This window comes from Theobroma cacao, chromosome 2 (genome assembly GCF_000208745.1).
Source record: "Theobroma cacao cultivar B97-61/B2 chromosome 2, Criollo_cocoa_genome_V2, whole genome shotgun sequence".
Lineage (NCBI taxonomy): Eukaryota > Viridiplantae > Streptophyta > Magnoliopsida > Malvales > Malvaceae > Theobroma > Theobroma cacao.
Window position 1 is genome coordinate 38,268,950 of NC_030851.1, and position 19,430 is coordinate 38,288,379.

The following is a 19,430-nucleotide window of genomic DNA, read 5'->3' on the forward strand; positions in this document are numbered from 1 at the left end:
GGAGAAGGGCATGACAACAGCAATGACCCAATGGCACCCTCCAGTGCGGCTAGAAATGATCTCAACCGCACCGGACCCTTTTGTCGAACAAGGGCGCGGTAACAGCGATGACCCAGCGGCACCGCGCTGGCCACCACTGGTGCTGCCAGACAAGCCCGTAGAAGTCGTATTCAAGGTTTATAAATTTTAAAAAAGTTTTTTAGTCGTAGTTCTCAAAACTCTCTTTAATGCCAAGTCAAATCGAGTAACGATACTAATTTTTTTTGAAAAGTAACTATATTCTTTTATTTAACAGTCAAACTGTTCAATTATCAATAACAAATTTATAAATATTTATTTTTATGGGTAATTGAATATTTAAATTTTAAAATTGAGTCTTTTATATTAATTTATTATTTTTTAATATAATAATTATGAATATATTTAAAATTATTTGATTATGATTATAATCTTTTAACATAATAGTAAAAAATTTTATGAATTATTTAAAAAATTATATAAAATTTTATTTTTATATTATATTATATTGAATAAATTTTTATATTTTTTATTTTGAGTTATTGATTAATTATTTATTAACTAAAATATCATTTGTTATAACAATAGATCATGACGTGATATATTAATGTATAATAATGATATAGTTGTATGATATTTTTTATTTTTAATATTAATGACACATGGATATTATAAATGATATTTTAATTAATGATAATTAATAAATTATTATTTATAAAAATTTATTTGATTTAAAATAAAATTACACTTTAATTAACATAATAGAATAATAAAAATTTTGTATAGAGAAGTTGTCTCATGTGATATAGGAAAGAGTTTTAGGTTTTGCGTTATCTCATCTATTCTTTATGGACTATCTGCTTCTCTTTGCACAGGGCGATAAAGGACAAATGGAGGTTGTTATGGGATGCTTGAATGAGTATGTTGCAGCTTCAGGCTTGGCCATTAGCTTGCCAAAATCAAAGCTCTTTGTTTCTCCGAATGTCTCTTGTGCGTTGCTAATTGTTTAAATGCATATTGTGAAATCCCAATTGTTGAGGATTTGGAAAAATACTTAAGTGTTTTGATTATCCACAATCGAGTATCTAAATTATATGCTTATATTGTGGATAAAGTTAATGATGAAATGGTATGTTGGAAGAAGAATGTGTCGTCTAAGGGAAGTAAGAGAACCTCAGTGCAATCAGTTATGAATGCCATTTCAACCTACATTATGTCGACAGCTTTGCTCCTTATGTCTCTTTGTCGTCAGTTGGATAGAATTGCTTGAAATTTCTAAGGGGCGATAAAGAGGATAGTTCCCACAATCATTTGTTTAACTAGGATACGGTGTGTTTATCTAAAACTCATAAAGGTCTAGGACTGAGATCGACAAAGGATTCAAATTTGTTTACTTTAAAAAATTAGTTAGCGTATTGAAAACAATTCAAGATTCTTATCTTATAAAATGTTACAAGGGTAGTGTTTTCATAATTATGATTTGAGATCTGTATCTTTTTGTTTTGATGGTCTTTTTAGTTGGAGAGATTTTTTGAAATGCAAGACATCATTAAATTTGAGCAAAATGTGAATTATTGACAACGGTAAAAATGTTAGTTTTTAGAATGATTAGTGGATAGACGATGGTTTTCTCATTTGTTATGCTTTTAATATCATTGAAAGTGAGTTGTTTTCTGAAAATGTTGTTAAATTTATTAATAATTGAAGGAATGGCAACTTGATTCCATTTGACACCTACTTCCTTTAGGTAAGCTACTGGAAATAAGAGTAATCCCAATTCTAATAACTAGTACTTGGGTGGATCAAAATATTTGGTGTGGCGAGTGCAATGGAGGTTTCTCGACTAGCTGCGTTTATAGATTGATATAAAATCAACAGGTTGAAAACTTGCAAGTGGATGATCTCAAGTGGATTTGGCATATAGAATGTACAAAGAGGGTTCGATTTTTCATGTGAAATTTGTTTCATGAAAAACTCAATGCTAGTGAAAATAGAATGAAGAAAAAGATGGTAGATGATGCGACTTGTTTCTAATGTATACATGCTAATGAGTTGACTTTGCACTTATTTACAAATTGCCCTTATGCAAAAGAGGTTAGGAGTTATTGGTTACATTTTGGTATTGATGAGGCAGTTTTTTTTTTTAATTTAGATTTAAAAAAAAAGATTTCAGAGAATTTGTTCTAATAAAGCTAGTTTTATTGATAATGTGCCGTGGAGTATGCAATTTACTATGACACTTTGGAAAGGGAGGTATATTTTGATTTTCTAGTAGCTTGATTTATGTCTTAATAGGTAGTGGAACAAATCTCCACATCTAGTTAGAGAAATTGGATAGGCCATGGAGAAGGAAGCAGTGTAACAATAGGGTGATCAGATGAGTCAAGTGGAAGCCGTTTGAATCAAATTACTTTATTCTTAATACATAAGGTATTTATAAATCGAACTCAAATGTGTATTCGTAGGTGGATTGACATGGGACAGTAATGGAGAATGGATTATATGGTTTCATCCTCTACATCTACATTAGCCCTACGAATAGTCTTTCAACGAAACTTTTAAGGCATTCAAGAGAGTTTACTATTGGCAAAGAGATTACAATTGAATCAATTGGTTGTTGAATTGGAAGCCGCGGTTTTTAAAAGGTATTGCTTTGATCCAAGAAGGTTGGTTGGGTGAGAGATATTGAGAAAGCAACAAGTGTGTAGATTTCCTTGTAAATTTGGCTCAGTATTGTCCATTGGAACTGAATGATTACCTCGATTAATATACCCTTGGATTTATGTCCGTTACTTGTTAAGGACATGACAGGCTCTTCTAGTAAAAGAACTTAAACCGGTTTTTTTCCATATTTTCTGTAATAAAAAAATAAAGATTTATTTGAAATTATCTTTAATTTTTACTCGAGGATGTAATTTTATAAAAAAAAATTTCTTAATAATTGAGTTCAGAACGTTCTGTTTTGTGGACGGAAAAAGGAAAAGAAAAAAAAAAAAAAAACCAAAGACTGCTCCGACCTTGGCCTACTTTTTTTATTTTAAAAAACACAAGCAAAACGTGACCACGTGCCACTCTGCCACATACAAAATTCCCAGGTCTCTTGCAGTTTGCATCACAACTTCACAATCCCAACCATTCAACCCTTCCTCTTCCCACTGCAAAGAGCAATTCTCCTTTTCTCAGACTGTGAAGGTCAACACGCCCAAAGCGAAAAGAAAAGAAAAGAAAATCAAGCCATCATCTTTGATTGATTTGTATTTTTCCTGCTGCTGCTAGAACCAGTTCATTTAATTCCCCGGTTTATTCATGTTTATTATCACCAACGACTATGTTTTCTGTTATCCCCGCTTTGCAACTGGGGCACTGAAAATCTTTCTCCCTATACCAATAATAAATGATCTTTTTACAATCTTCTCGTTCCAGTTTCAGCTTCCCTCTCCTTCCCCCGCTCTGCCCTTGTAAAAGCAACCCCTCCTTATCCCCCAGGAACAAAAAACGACCACCCAGAAGCCAACTCATCACTTTCTTTATCCCACACCGGAAATTCTGTTTTCTTGCTTGTGCAATTCCCACACCAAAGCCCAACAAGCTTAATGTAAGGGTGGCTAGGAACCTTGTAGCCAAAGGGTTTTCAAATGAATTTCTGGACGGGGAAAGTCAAGAATCTTCAATCCAAATGGGCTCAAATTTTACTAATTTCCAACAAGACCCCATTGTTGACAAGTTAAGGACCCAGTTAGGAGTTATCCACCCAATCCCTTCCCCTCCAATTAACCGTAACGTTGCTGGGTTGTTTGTCTTTTTCTTTTTTGTTGGGGTTGCCTTTGATAAAATCTGGACTTCAAGGAAAAGGAGGGGCAAATTGGGGAACCTAGATGGGGAAACTGGTAGAATCGGAGCAGGGGTTTGGCCACAAGTTCCAACCAGTTTTTCTTTGTTCTTGGAAAAGGATTTGCAAAGGAAAGAGTCAGTTGAGTGGGTTAATATGGTGTTGGGGAAGTTGTGGAAAGTTTATAGAGGTGGGATTGAGAATTGGATTATTGGGTTGTTGCAGCCTGTTATTGATAATCTGAAGAAGCCTGATTACGTTCAGAGAGTGGAAATTAAGCAGTTCTCTTTAGGGGATGAGCCTTTGTCAGTTAGGAATGTTGAGCGTAGGACTTCCCGGCGAGTCAATGATTTGCAGTGAGTTTTTTGCCACTTCAAAGCTGCAATAGTGTTTGGTTTTGTTCATTTGCTTGTTATAAGGCTCTTTGATTGTTATTGGACTGTCTATGATTGCTGATTCCTAAGTGTAATATATATGTCGAAACTCTAATTATCAACATTAAAGTGTTCTTGATGTATAAAATAGTTTTTCTATTGCTTGGAGGTTCAATACACGTATAATGTTAGATTTGATGCTTAATGTGCTATGATTTGAGGATATTTTTGGAGGTCCTTCCTACAAATTTAATAGTGCATTTGACTAATTTCCATTTACTCTGATGTAGGTATCAAATAGGACTTCGTTACACTGGTGGTGGTCGCATGTTATTGATGTTGTCATTAAATTTTGGCATTATTCCAATTGTTGTGCCAGTTGGTGTTCGAGATTTTGATATTGATGGAGAACTTTGGGTGAAATTGCGATTGATACCAACAGAACCTTTTGTTGGAGCTGTTTCATGGGCTTTCGTTTCACTTCCAAAGATCAAGTTTGAGTTGTCACCATTTCGCTTGTTCAACTTAATGGGTATGTAATTGTGATGGCCTTCTTTTTTACAACATTTCATACATATTTGTATCTTTAAGTGTACAGATTAAAAAAGGTTAATTGTGAAGGTGGCATTGAGAAATCAAGGAAGACTAGGAATAATTTTAAAATTTTGTACTATTAAGTGGTATTTATCTGTGGTGTGTGCCTTTTGCCAAGATAAGCTAAGCAGGAGCTGACTCCTTTATAGAAAACTTTATCAGTTGAGTAGATAGATTCAATGGCATTTAGTTTCCAGTTGTTTCAGTTACACCTTTTATTTTTGATAAAAACATGATTTCAGTATTATTTAGACTTCTTTTGGCCCTTAGAATTAATATGTATATCCTCGGAAAGGAATAGGACACAGAATCCCATTCCAGTTGTGCATTTACAACATTTTAAGCTTGAAATTTAGACGTGAAAAATAGGATTGTTGAAAAGCTGGAAAAAAACTACCCAGTTAAAAGGTTATAGTCATAGTCCATGTCATAAGGAATTTGAAGAAATGAGCTCTAAGATGACTTTAAGTTTGACTTGTGTAATTGATCAACTTTAACATTTTCCCCTTGAAGTTTATTGTAAATTCTCTCTCTTCACCAAAGTTCATCTATCTTTTGTTGGTGAACTCATTGAGTTACTACCTAGTTTGTGAGTTTGCCGATTGAGTAATTTTAATCACTTGGAAACAAGTGAATTTGAGGGAAGGGTTAAGTTGTCTTTAAAACCAGGAGCAAGGACCCTTGGCAGGGCATGAATGCATCTGAAAATAAGTATTCTGATGTCAGATCAAAATTTTAATCTACCTAATTACTAGAAGTCTTGAATAGCAATTTGAGTTTCATATTTCCAGCAATGGAATTCTTATATCAAGATTCTGATGCCCGAGAAAACTTTGAATTCATATGTATTTTTTCTCTCAATTTGATGGACTTTTGACTAGCGCTCGCCACTTCTAAGAGGAATCTTGGCCAGGCCGCTGGATGTTCCTGAGAAAGAGCTTGGAAAATATTTGATAGACACATGTCATCTTATGAGTAAAGGGAACATGAGCTGTTTGGGACCATTACAGCTCTTTAATTGTATAGAAAAGCTGCAGACATGCAGACCTTTTTTCGTATTAGGGTTTATTAGTTTAGTCCTTAATTAAATGCCTAAGTACATCAATACAAAGTAAGATGTCTCTTTTCTCTCTACTGCTTTCCCCCACACCCATTTCTTAGTATTTTAAAATAATTCTTGTCAAAATATTCTTCTTTTCCTGTTTAAAGCAACTGGTAGTCTAAGCAGATTTAAAGTAATTGGTAATTTGAGCAGAGCTTAAATTACTTAGTTTTTTTCAATTTCTCAGGTTTGCTCATTACCTATTAAGTTGTGCATTTCATAGTTGATTTAAAGGGTTAGAAGAAAGAATTACTGGCTGGCAACAGAAGAAAATAATTCATGCTAGTCTCCTTTAGAGAATATTTAATTAATTAAATTTTGATTACATAACTAAGAAATCAAGAGACATCCGTTTATGTGATTTTGTTCATTGAAGTCTTCTTTTCTTTGAAGATTGCTCTCATTTGTCGTTAAAGTTTTAAATAAAAAATGACTAGGGATTGCTCTTTTATGTGCTAACTGCCATTGAAAATGCTGATACATGTTTCTCTTTCTCTTCTTTGTGCATGCTCTGGGCAATACCAGCAATTCCTGTTCTGTCAATGTAAGTGCTATTCTTTTCACCACTTTTGTAATTTATGCAAGCATTCTGGTTTGGCTTGTGAACATTTTTATATCTTTTGCATACTGGTTTGAAGGTTAAGAATATTCTCTCTTGTTTGTGATTGGAAAAATGTCTGCATTGGAGACATTACATTACAGAATTTCTTACTTCTTAACTACAATTTCCCAACTGGTTGATGTAGGTTTTGAAATGAGAACATGTCAGAAATTAGATACATAGAGTCAAATGGAAGAAATTTATTTTGTATTTGAAGCGTACTTGTTTGCTTGTGGTTCATTTAAGGGATAATATTGGTGTTAGCTTCTCTGGCTTAAGTCCTAAAACTCTTCTTGCCTAAATCTGCAATGGAGTTGGCTAAGAAGTGTCATCATACTGTCACCAGTCTATCATATGCCAATTTCTTATTCTTGTAATCTAATTCTTTTTCCCTAAAATTCGTATTTACCAAGATCTCTATTTAGGAATGTTCATGGGATACCTTGATCAATGGTATGATGCTTCACAGAAGTCAGTCTTGTATTCATGTTTATGAAATGTCAGCATTTCTCTATCAATGTCCCAAGTCAAGCAAATTTAACAGCTCTTCTGGGTATGAAAAATTCAAATTTGAAAAGTTTTTATTAATCCAGCAAATGTTATGCTCTAACAACAACCAAGCCTTTGCTTACTGTTGGGAATTGGCTACTTGGATCCAATATTGCCATTGTGGTCCATTTAGGACCATATCTTGAATAAGATCATTACTAGATAGGTCTTTTTTGATAGTTTACCCCAATCTCCTCATTGTTCTTCCCTTCCCTCTTTTGACATGAGCATTCAACTTAGCACATGTAACCTTATACTAAATACATATTCTTGCTTAAAGCTTAAAAATAATTTACGTTTTGTTTTTTACCCTAAATTCATTACTGCACTTGCACTTTGAGTTTATCAGCCAAGATGTCCCGGGCTGTGAGTTTTTTCATTTTTGAATTGAAAGTAAATGAATGATGGTGACTTTTCTTCCTTGATATTGGTTCTACTAAATGATTGCCTCGGAAATTTTGTTCTTGGCATGGGGAGGGCACCATTTACCTTCTTACAGGGGTGGACCTAGAAATTTTTTGAGTGGTGTCAATACAATATTGCTTAGAAGATTGTTGAATACCATTATTAGTAGAATTTTATTGCTGTTGTCCGGGATTTGAGTCTTGTGAGACAATTTCTTTTCTTTTAAAATATCTTTTCATGGCTTTGTTATCAAAAATTATAAAAACTTGCTAAAATTACTACTCATTAGCATAAATTAAAATATTAGAATTAAATAAAATATGATCTTACACAGCAAATTATTAGGTTCAACAACTAACAATATGACAATCTTCTATTCATTGATCAAAACTAAATACAAGCATCCACAAACCACATAAACTTAAATACAAAAATCAAATAATCAAACAATATATCTACAAAAAAAAAAAAAAGACTCATAATTTCAAGATGTTATTTGACATGCAATACCATTTTCTATTAGCTAGATTATGATTATGAACCCAAACTATCAAATTAATCAAAAAATATTTAGACATGGAGTATTTAAAAACTTAATTTGAGTTGAAAATTACTTACAAATGAAGCCTAGATGAGTTGTTTTGAGAGAGTGAAAAACGCAACCAAATACCAAGAAGAGGAAGCATCACTCCTGGTCTCAAGAGTAGGATTTGAATTTTTGGAGAGAGAAATTTAGGTTTTGACTTTGTTTTAATAAACTCTTAAATTATAGAAGAAAATTTTTGTCTTTCCATGTAGTATTTAAATATTACTATGTAAATTACTTTTTGATAAATTTACTTTAACTTGGAGTCTTTGACCCCACTTCCTACAAAATTGAAAAAAAATTAGTGGGCTCATTAGCATCAAATAACTACATAAAACTCTAAATAAGTAGTATATAAAATAAAAATTAAAACTCACCCTAAGGTAGGTCCGCCCATGCCTTCTCATCTGGTTTTCCCTAAAACTATGGATTAGCAGCATATAAATTGGGAATGTATCTCACATTTCTTGAGGCTTAAAACAACATTAACTTGTTTTCCATTTGAGTTTCATGCATCAGGTCATTTTGGCATTTGTCACTACCCTTTTTCTTCCTTCCTTATTTATTTTCTTTTTTTATGCATTCGTTAGGGTGGCTTTGTAACTGAATTTTGCAACTGTAACTAGTATTTTTAATAATTGTTGTTGCTGCTACTGCCATTACTATCAATTTTTATTTATGAATCATTCAGCTGATGTAAAGGTTTTTCAGTGATTGAACACATGGCTTTCTTTGGGTTTGCTATTCATGATTTCCATGTTATTTTAGGGTTTTATTTGTTTACTTCTGGGTTTTACTGCTTTCTTTTATCTTCTTTTTCTACTACTGTATTCAAATGGTGTCTGACTACATTTGATTTCAGGTTTTTAACAAAACTTCTCACTGTGGATTTGCCTCGACTATTTGTTCGCCCAAAGAAGATTGTATTGGATTTCCAGAAAGGGAAAGCTGTTGGCCCAGTTGCAAATGATTTGAAATCAGGAGAAATTCAAGAAGAAAAAAACAAGGATTTTGTTGGAGAATTATCTGTGACTCTTGTAGATGCTAGGAAACTGTCTTATGTTTTCTATGGTAAGAGTTGTTTTTCATTTGAGCTCCGAGATGATATATTTTAACTTTTTAAAACCAAATACTTACTTCTATATATTTTTATTGTTGACCTTTTTTGATGCATTGTCAATGTTTTATTTTCTTGCTTAGTATGTCTGTATCAACACTTGGTTTAAGCTGCTACAAGCTTTGGAAAATATGTTAGCCTGTCACTTACTGATTACTATGTGTTGAGTGCTTTTCTTTCTTTGCCAAGTCAGACATTTCTAGATACAATACATTGTCAACCCTATTTATTATGAAAATTTTGCAATAGTGGCTAGGTTGTTATGCCTTTTTGCTCAACTCTTCTCTAGTTTAATATGCAACAGAAAGTACTGATTTCTGTGCATGTAAATTTTATGTTGTTCAAGTTCAGGCATGGGTGTTGTGTATATGATAAGGATCTTAGTGTCTTACTCCTCAAAATTTTGTAACGTGAGATGTGAAGGTATGAGTTTGAAACTGGAGATGGGTATGGACATATGATTGTCCCAAAATTAGGGATATAATCTGAGTGTTTTATACTTGCCAGTACCCTTGAAGAGCTATGTTTGTATTTAGTCATGCAATATTTTATGAGTCTAGAAAAGGTGGATGAAAACTTGCTGTATTTATAGATTGGGCCAGTATTATTTCAGTTTGCTTTGGCCTAGCTATGAGTGGTGCTAAAGAAAATAACAACAACAAAAAAAAGGGTATAAGACAAATGGCAAGAAGTTGTTGTGTGTTTTCTTTATATATCTATTGTCAAGTTGGTTTAAAGTTAGCTAGCCCATTTTTGTTAGCTTGACACTTTGCTTGGTTGGAAGGATGGGAAGATGCGGGATAAAAATTTGAAGCGGGTTGTGTAACTCAAATCTTTGGATTGAAAAATTTGTATAAACTTTTCATATTCTTGACCAAACACAACCTTAATGAACTTCAGCAAGTTACTCTCCTATTTAAAGTTGTGGTCAGTGCTTTTTAAAGAATGTTATTGTGCCCCATTAATATCTTTGGAGCTTTGTTTATTTATCTCCTATCTCTTCTCTTGTTCTGTGTCGCTTTTCTGAGACAAAAGGTCCCTCTCTATCAGTATTTCTCTGTCCCTTTTTTCAGAACACAACAAGAAAAGTGTCCAAAACTTTCACTCAAGGTCCAGTACATAACCCACCCTTGTGTTGGTATTCTATCAACACGGGTATGGCAGAGTGAAGAGACAAGTCTGAGAAACAGAGATGTAATTACCTATCAATGTTGCCTAATGTTTATATTCAGGGAATTTGCAATGTTAGATAGGGAATGTTGATGAAATACATTGGTCTTCTGATAGTTATATCTTAGCAGAATCTTTTATAGCATGTGTTTCTTCACTTCCATTCACCATATTCACTTGTGCTCTGTTTTTGTTAGGCAAAACTGATCCATATGTTGTTCTAAATTTGGGGGATCAAGTTATACGCAGTAAAAAGAACAGTCAAACTACAATTACTGGGCCTCCTGGTGAGCCAATTTGGAATCAGGTGCGGCTTCTAGCATTTTTTTTCTTCTAATATAGAATTCTATCATCTCTTATGAAACTTTTCAAAATAGGTGAACTTATATATTTGAAGCTCTAAAATTTCTTTAAGTGATAAATTTTTTGTCATTTTGGCAGGATTTTCATTTACTTGTGGCAAACCCTAGAAAAGAAAAACTATGCATCCAAGTAAAAGACGCCTTTGGGTTCACTGATTTGACAATTGGAGCGGGAGAGGTAAACTTGTTTATTTGTAAAACCAACGTATATCATTGTAGAATATTCCTATATATTGCTGAAATAATCCTTGGACGTGAGCATAGTTATGTAATTTTGGGATTGACGCTTATAATAGTTGCCAGTCTAATTTTTAAGGATATAAACAATCTACACAATGGAAAGTTCCTCAAATATATATATATATATATAATATATATATATATTATTATATTATATATATATATATATGTATATTATCATTTCTAAATGATTAAGGATTGGTGGAGAGGAGAGTTCAGAGCAGCTATCTGTGGTAAGGCAAGGCTACCAAGTTGTTCAAGGCACTTATTGACTCATAGGTATGATGGTCCATCTCTTGCATAGCAGTTGACACCTATTTGTTGTGGTGAAAAGCAAGAGTTTCCAGTTGAGACTGCTGTGTCACATAATACACGTATTTTAGATAGAGCTTAAGATTTTAGGAATATGGTGATGAATACTTGGTCCTTTCTGAGAAAGGGGTGGATGGTCCACGGAGTAGATGTCCATGTTGTGATGCTGCTGCTGCTTCTTGTTTGATTGAGATTGAATTTAGTTAACAGCTAAGTATTGATTGATGATAATGTTTCACTGTATTCAAAGGCCACTTGATGATATATTGCATGGCTTTGCAGTCAATTTTTTCCCTCTTCTATGAATGTGGTTATCTGATGCATTAAAACTTTCAGGTTGAACTGGGGACTCTTCAGGACACTGTTCCAACAGATAAGATTTTGGTATTGCAAGGAGGTTGGGGAGTGTTCCAAAAGAGATCTGCTGGAGAAATATTACTTCGATTGACATATAAAGCTTATGTTGAGGATGAAGAAGATGACACAACTGAGGCAGGATCCATTGATACTGATGCTTCAGATGATGAATTGTCTGATTCTGATGAACCAAATGGGTCATTTGAGCAGGGTGTCAAGCAATATACAGATGAAACAGACAAAGAGTCATTTATGGATGTTCTAGCAGCTCTGATTGTGAGTGAGGAATTTCAAGGCATTGTCTCATCTGAACCAGGGAGCAAATTTGTTGATGACATCTCAAGAACAGGGCCTTTGAAATCAAGATTAAGTGGTATTAATGCTGAATCAGTTCCATCAGATTCTGATAAAGGTTCTGAAGTGTCTGGAGGTGTGACATTTAAATATCTGTATCTAAGAGTTAGTTTCAATTGTGTATATGTGTTGTTGTCTTGATTCCGTTCAATATTTTGTCTTCTGCAGGATCAACCTTATTCTGGTTTGCTGTGATTACTAGTATATTTGTGCTAATTGCAATCAATATGGATGGCTCAAATTTATTCAACCCTTGATATCACGTGATGGGCTAACTAAGTGTTAGTGCTTCTGCTTGAACAAGTAATTCTCTAAAGCCTCTTTGGTTCTCAATTCTCTCTTGGTTATGATAATTGTTGCCTGCAGTTATCATTTTACTGTTTCAGTTAACAGGTTTTTGGCATGACTAGTTTGTATAGTGGCATTGGGCATGTCTACAGCTTGTATTTGTTTTGCTCTCTCAAGTTCTCTAAACTTCAACCACTTTTAAGCTTGATTAGCTTGTTCAGAAGTAAGAGATGATTACACCTGTCTTTTAATCAAATGAGAAAAAACTGATGATTATTAAAACAGGGGCTTTTGAAGGAAGGATACTTGATAGGCTTTTCTTATATAATACAAATCCAATGAGAAATGTCTCACTTTGCTAGGTGATTTAGACTCCATGTAATTTATACTTTGTGTAGAAGAAAAAAGTGAGAAAAAGAAAGAAATAGGAGGGAAAAACTAGATTACCTATACTACGGTAGCCCCTTGAATTTATGGTAATAAATATGATATTTTTCGAAAGACGAGATTTCCCCTTTTAACAAGATTAATGTGTAAATTTGCAATAATTAGCAAGATCTGGGTTATAGTTGGTTAAATTCATGATGCCAAGATTGAGACAAACCCCCATTTTGGCAGTGCTTATTTCAATTAGGAGGTACTAAGAAATCATTACAACGTTCCATTTGAATCATATTTTTGGTATAGCTCAGCCTGCATTTCGCCTGCAACTTGATTTCGAGGTTTATTTGGTTGATCTCATTCTTAGATCTCGCTTCAATTATGTTTTCTATCGGCAGGTTTGCAGGCAACCATTTTGCAAATCTAATCTTGGCTTCTGAAGGAGATTTTCGTTCCCGTACTACGCGCGATACCGTTATGTATATTCATGATTATTCATGATTGTTAGCAGATGAGTGTTCCATTGGCGGCAGGAAAATTTTTTTGGCTTTTTATTTTTATACAAGCCATTATAATTGTGATTTACTTTGTATATCTGTTAATTGTTCATTTACCTCCCATAATATATATATATCTCTTAATTTTGGTAGATTGAAGCTTGTTGACTATGGTAGGTTTTGGTATGAACATTAAGACTTCAATACCGACTAAATTTCATGAAAAATTTAGGATTCTTTTCAAAAATACCTTAATGCATAAGGTGTTTTTGAAAATAGTTTTTTTTTATAAATTTAATTATTTTTAGTCAAGAGAAATTAATTTTGAATAAAATTACCTTTAATGAAATCGATGCATATGTTTAGATTCTTGTCTTAAATTGATTCATATCCTTTGAGCTTTTTTTACCAGATCATTCATCTCTGGAGTATTTTTTTTCAAAAAGAAAAGCTTTTAAGTATTTTGAGCATTTTAGAGTGACTTTTGATACACGAAGAAAATTTTTTGAGCATTTTGAATATTTTAAAGTGATTTTTGATATATGAAGAAAAATTTTTGAGTATTTTTCGTTACGTATATTCGTTGATTATATTATTAAATGTAATATGATGTATTGTTTAAAATTGTTGATTTATTAAATGAAATTCAGTAGTTTTAGTGGTTTTTATGTATTGCGTAATCGGTTTTTGAGTATTATGTGATTAGTTTTTAAGTAATAAGTTACTAATTTTTAGGTATTGCGTTATTAATTTTTAATTATTGCGTGACTGGTTGATAGATATTACGTGATTGGTTAGTAATGCATTACGTGATTAGTTTTTAAGTATTATGTGATTTAAGTATTGTTTAAAAATTAGTCACGTAATGTTTAAAATCAGTCACACAATACTTAAAAATCAGAGATGTAATTATTAAGTCACGTAATACTTAAAAATCAATCTTGTAGTATCTAAAAATTAGTGACATAATGTTTAAAAATCAGTAATATAATATTTAATAATTAATTGATTTATCGGTTCGCAGTCAAATTTAAGTTGTTAAATTCAGTGTTATAATATATAAATATGTCTAATTAATTTTAATTCTTCAATTTTGGGATTTTATGAGTAAATGATGTCATCTTTGCTTTTTGAGATGACGGGGTAAACAATATTTGGTAAACGAAAAAAATTAAGATTTACTTTTAAAATTTTTGTCTAAATGGTGAAATAAAAAAAATCGAAATCATTTTAATTTATCTGAAATTATATAAAAAATATTATTATCAAGTCATGTTAAAAATTAATTAAAAATAATTAAAACTATTATAAAAGATATTTTTAAATTAAACTTATAAGAAGAGTTATTTGTAACAATTTTTTTAAAAATCAATTCATCTGTTCATCTGGACCTACTAAATAGGCATAGGCTTTCCATCCACCTCCCTCTTCGTGCCTGTCATCTTGAAGTTTCTTCAACTTTACTCCCTCCTTTTCCTTTTTCAATTTCTTCAAAGGTAACTTAGTTCTCAAGCCAGTCACCATTAAAGGATCATGAAGGAGGAGACGTACGAAGGCTTGGTCGCACAAACGAGAATCAACATAGTGAGGGAATTGAGTTTTGATCAGCAAGTGAGGAGGATGCCAAATTCAGAGGAGGGAGGTTTCGTGGAAAAGGAACTTATTTTTTACATTACAGTATCCAATAAAAATAATATTATTTTATATATTCACGATATCGTTTTTAAAACTTTAATCTAAACATAATTAATGAGTATTTAAATTTTTATTTTGAAGTTGCATTTAAATCAGTTTTTCTTAAATAAATGAAAGAAAAATCTATACTGACATGAAAGAAAGTTATATTAAACTTACTAGATATTGTTATTAGAAATTGTGATAAGGAGTTTATTATGGGTAAGTGAAATTATAATCTAGGAATATAAGCAGTGTCCAGATTATTATTTTATATTGATTATAATATTTAATTTTTTTAAAAAACTTAATTAATGAATATTTAATTATTTATTAAAGTTGTATCCGAATATTTAATTTAATGATAAATATATTTTTTTATTCAAAGAACTGAATTTAATTATATTTTTTCTTAAATAAATGAAAAATAACAAATATGGATGTTACAAAAAGTTTATATATATCTTATGTTATTTAGTTATATTACAAATCATGATAATGGAAAAAATGTTATTTGGTCATCAAAAAGCATGATATCGAGTTCAAAAATCAAGAACACGAAAAAAAAAATGATATTATAAATTATGATAACGAATTCTCCATTTAAAAACACGAAAAGAATTAAATTTAATCATTACAAAAATCATGATAACGAGTTCACAAATAAGAACATCAAAAGAGATAGGTAAAACTTGGCCATGCTTGATGTATGCTGCCAGTTAGTTTCATGTCATCTGAGTAAAGAAGTAACATGAAATTAACAGTGGACAGAAGAAAAGCAGGTTTATTCCATGGTGTTGATCTCCTATTTATGCCTTGTAAAAGGAGGCTAATGGTTACGCAGATTTTGTAGCCATGGCAGGGATAAGAAGAGAAAGGGTTGTTAGTGACGTGTGTCTGAATTGGGAAAGGACCAAAGAGCAGGGTAAAGACCGAGGCAAAAGCTGCAACCGGGTGCTGTCTCAGGTTTAAAACAATGATGAGGTGACATGGTTGGGTTGAGTCATGTACGTGTTAGGGGTGGGGTAATGAGGTTATGGTAGCTTGAGTACTGTAAAGCTGATTGTGGTTTATAATACAGGGCGAAAAGATGGACGTGCAGTTGTGTCGATCAACAGTAGGGCGGTGTAAGGCGTATGACTGTTTGCAAAGGAGAGTTCCTACTCCTTCTACATGGCTTACAAAATCCAAAGAACAGGGGAAGATAGGTATTGGCATTTCTATGGCTGTATAAACAACTGTGATTCTGTGAATACAAACAAACATATACTCGTATACAAATTGCTCTACTCTCACTCTAAGGCTACCAAAATTAAAAAAAAAAAACTAAGTATCTATAGCTAATATACTATTTTTCTGGATTTAACCCAACAAAGTGAAGATGAAGATGAGGCAGTAGCTCCATGGTTAGGCCATAAGAGAGCCATCCGAGATGGCCTTTGCTTGCCGCATTTGCGAGACTAATGAGAGACTGTAGTTGTTGTTCCTGCCCCTGTTGGTTTGATTTACGAGGTATTCAATAGGTTCCACATCACCTGCACATCTTTATATCCACACATGTTTACATCGTCTTGAAGCTTTGATAAACCACTTGCATTACTGCTAATCGCGCCACCTTTGCCACCTCCTAATCATATTAAAGTCCAATAATCACAAAGCTTTTAATTAGACTCAAAAGAAAAGCAAAAGGATGGATGACCATAAACTCACCTGCAGCAGTAGGTTTATGGGGTTTGAACCTTGCTGAGACAGAGCGCCAAATCCTCCTCATCTTACACCATAAATGCATAGCTGAAACGGACTCCAGGGAGGGTGGGCACGAGAGTTACGGTCAGCCCAAAAGGCAGAAGGAATCAAAAGTCTGAGTTTGGATGATATATATGAAAGTGGAAATAAGTAAGATGGATGAAGAGATTAGCAAAGCAGAGAAGGAAGCGCACGCGGCAAAGAACGGCACCGAAATCCATAACACGTTTCTTGATGGCCGAGCCAAACGTCTCATTTTCGTTTGCTCTCCTCCTCAGGTTTTTTTTTTGTTTTCTTTTTTTTTTTTAAAAGGACCAGTTACTCTGTTTTGGCTGCTTCTCCCTTTACATTAATTCTCTCCTCGCACGTGACGATTGATACATGCACTGTTGAGATTCATTCATACTTTTTTTTTTATAATTCGAAAAGAGAATTCGAATACTATTTTTTTAATAAAAATTATATATTAATTAATAAATTAAATATTTAAATACATTAATTTTTTACTCATATTGGGATATTTGAAAAACCAATTCTTCACTCTTTATTTCATAGGTAAAACTAAAAAGGGGTGTAAAACCTTGGGAATTAAAATTGTAGCTATATATAAAATTTATTTATTTTTATAAATATCTAAGATTTAAAATTTAAGATTTAAGATCAAAATTTTTTATTAATATTATAAAATTAAACAGGTGATATAAAATTATAAAAAAAATACTAAACAAAATGCCAAATTGAGATTGACGATTTCTATTTGTATTTGTGTTATAGGGGTCAAGGATAAAACCCGCGGCCACTGGCAGAGGAAAGTAGGTCTAATAGGATCCTGTCTCTCAAAAGTTTTAAATATTTATAATATATTTTTATATTTTTAAATTTTTTCATTATGAATATTCAATTTGTAATATAATTATTTTATAAATATTATCTTTACTCCCAGCGAAATTCAGATTCCACCACAACCCATGACCTTAAAAAATGTAAAAATTCTCGCCTAAAATATATGTATAGTTTTTTTTTATTACTTGAACCTTAAATATATAGTTTTTTATTGCATAAGATTTGTTCTGTTAATATTTTTATTATTTCTTTATTTCCGAATGTAACATTTGTTATAGATGATCAATGTTTTTAATTTTTTTTAGAATAAGAAGAAGGGAAATTTAAATTCAATATTTTGAATAAATTATAAATACAAATATTTCACTCTTTAAATATGTAAAATATATTAAAGCAAATGTTTAAATAGAAATAAATCAGTATTATTTATATATATATAGGTCGGCTTGGTACGGATTAGGGAGGAGTTTATTCAACTAGCCTAAGTAGGGGGCTCTAGCCAAGGTGGGTACGGGCTCAAATCATTAATCCAACATATGCGGTTTCGTTATCCCCACACTTCTTAGACGAAAAAATGCAGAAGAGAAGGCCCACATTCATAAATAACTTAACTTCTGCTTTCCAAAATGGAATCATTTTATTTAATAGTTCATCTCCTTTCAGTTCAGCAATACCAGCAGTTTGGTGCCATTTTGGTTGTTTTGGTTAGATGAATTTAAAAAAAAAAAGCTAAATATTTTTTTTTTGTAATTTTATTTTTTATATGACTTAATTTGATTTTCTTTTTTTTTTAATTGGTAACCATGTATGTACCATAAAACTTCTATAAATTAATATTTAATAAATTAATAATTTTGATTAAATAATATTTTTAACCGATCTTGATTTGAGATCAACGTGATAAATTAATAATTTATTAACACATAGGTTTTACTTGATATATAAATTAATAATCTCCTTATACATCAAAATTATATATATATATATGATTTAATTAGAAAACATTTGTAAAAAATTACTGTAATATTTTTTTTTTAAAATTGATATCTCTTTGAACCTCATTTCTAACTTTTCTTGGTACAATAACTTTTCATCGGTCATTGTTAATCACTTTACACCATTGAGATGAGAAGTCATTGTATTTAATTTTACTATTTGTGATATTATATGTTATTTTTATAGATTTTTTACTTGATTTAATATTCATGAAGTATATTAATTAAGTATACATCGAATGTAATTTTTGTTTGTTGCAAAAATGGATATATTTATGACTTCTATTTAATAAAATTAATGACATTTATGAATTTGTTTTGGTTAAATAAACACATAGAATAATGATAATTTGTAATTCGGTTATTAAGTAATATTTGAATAATCACGATACACAATACATGTATAAAGTTTAATATTTTGAAAAAAAAATAAAATACCTTGATAAATTAATTTTTTATTAATTAATGTATACATTATTAATTTATCTATTAAATAATATCTAAATTAATTAATAAATTTTCATGATCCCAATGGTATTAATTTATAAATTTTGTACAATATATTTTTAATAATATATTATAAAAATATTAAATTATTAATTTTATTTAATAAAATTATAAAAAAATAATAAATTTTATGAAAGGTGCAAGTGAAATTTATCGAAAAAACAAATCCACCATTTAGATGAATGCTCTCGATTGAATAAATCCAATGACTATAAAGTAATAATATATTTTTTTCCTCCTTTACATTAAGATCTTAAAAAAAATCTTAGAAAAATGAGTAAATTTTATAAAATGCTAAAAATCTATTAAAGTTGAATTATTTAAATCCTTAAATAAATAGTTAATTAAAATTGTACTCAAACCTAATTTTTAGAATTAAATTCAAATCGTTAGTCTTATTTCGTTAAGTTTAAGCTTATGTGAACAATATTTTCCTTTTAATGAAGCTAAGGTGGATCACAGGGATTAATTGTCTAACCTAGTGTTACAATTTTGGTGTAGAATCACGTGAATTTGAGATATGCTCTTA

The 19,430-nt window shown here is 31.5% G+C and overlaps 1 protein-coding gene and 2 long non-coding RNA genes across 3 annotated transcripts; 2 read left to right on the forward strand and 1 right to left on the reverse strand.

Moving 5' to 3' along the window:
- LOC18610067 (synaptotagmin-2) lies at positions 3,093–13,288 on the forward strand. The gene is made up of 9 exons (XM_018116424.1): positions 3,093–4,203; positions 4,512–4,753; positions 6,443–6,461; positions 8,921–9,129; positions 10,543–10,652; positions 10,787–10,885; positions 11,596–12,046; positions 12,139–12,273; positions 13,038–13,288. Exons 1-8 carry the CDS (start codon positions 3,413–3,415, stop codon positions 12,225–12,227), a joined length of 2,010 nt encoding a protein of 669 aa, XP_017971913.1. The 5' UTR covers positions 3,093–3,412; the 3' UTR covers positions 12,228–12,273; positions 13,038–13,288.
- On the forward strand, positions 15,331–16,136 carry LOC108660589. The gene is made up of 2 exons (XR_001926380.1): positions 15,331–15,817; positions 15,892–16,136. It is a non-coding gene; the product is annotated as an uncharacterized LOC108660589 (long non-coding RNA).
- LOC18610068 lies at positions 16,004–16,868 on the reverse strand. Its single transcript, XR_001926379.1, has 2 exons — positions 16,521–16,868; positions 16,004–16,437 (listed from the first exon to the last, which is right to left on the reverse strand). It is a non-coding gene; the product is annotated as an uncharacterized LOC18610068 (long non-coding RNA).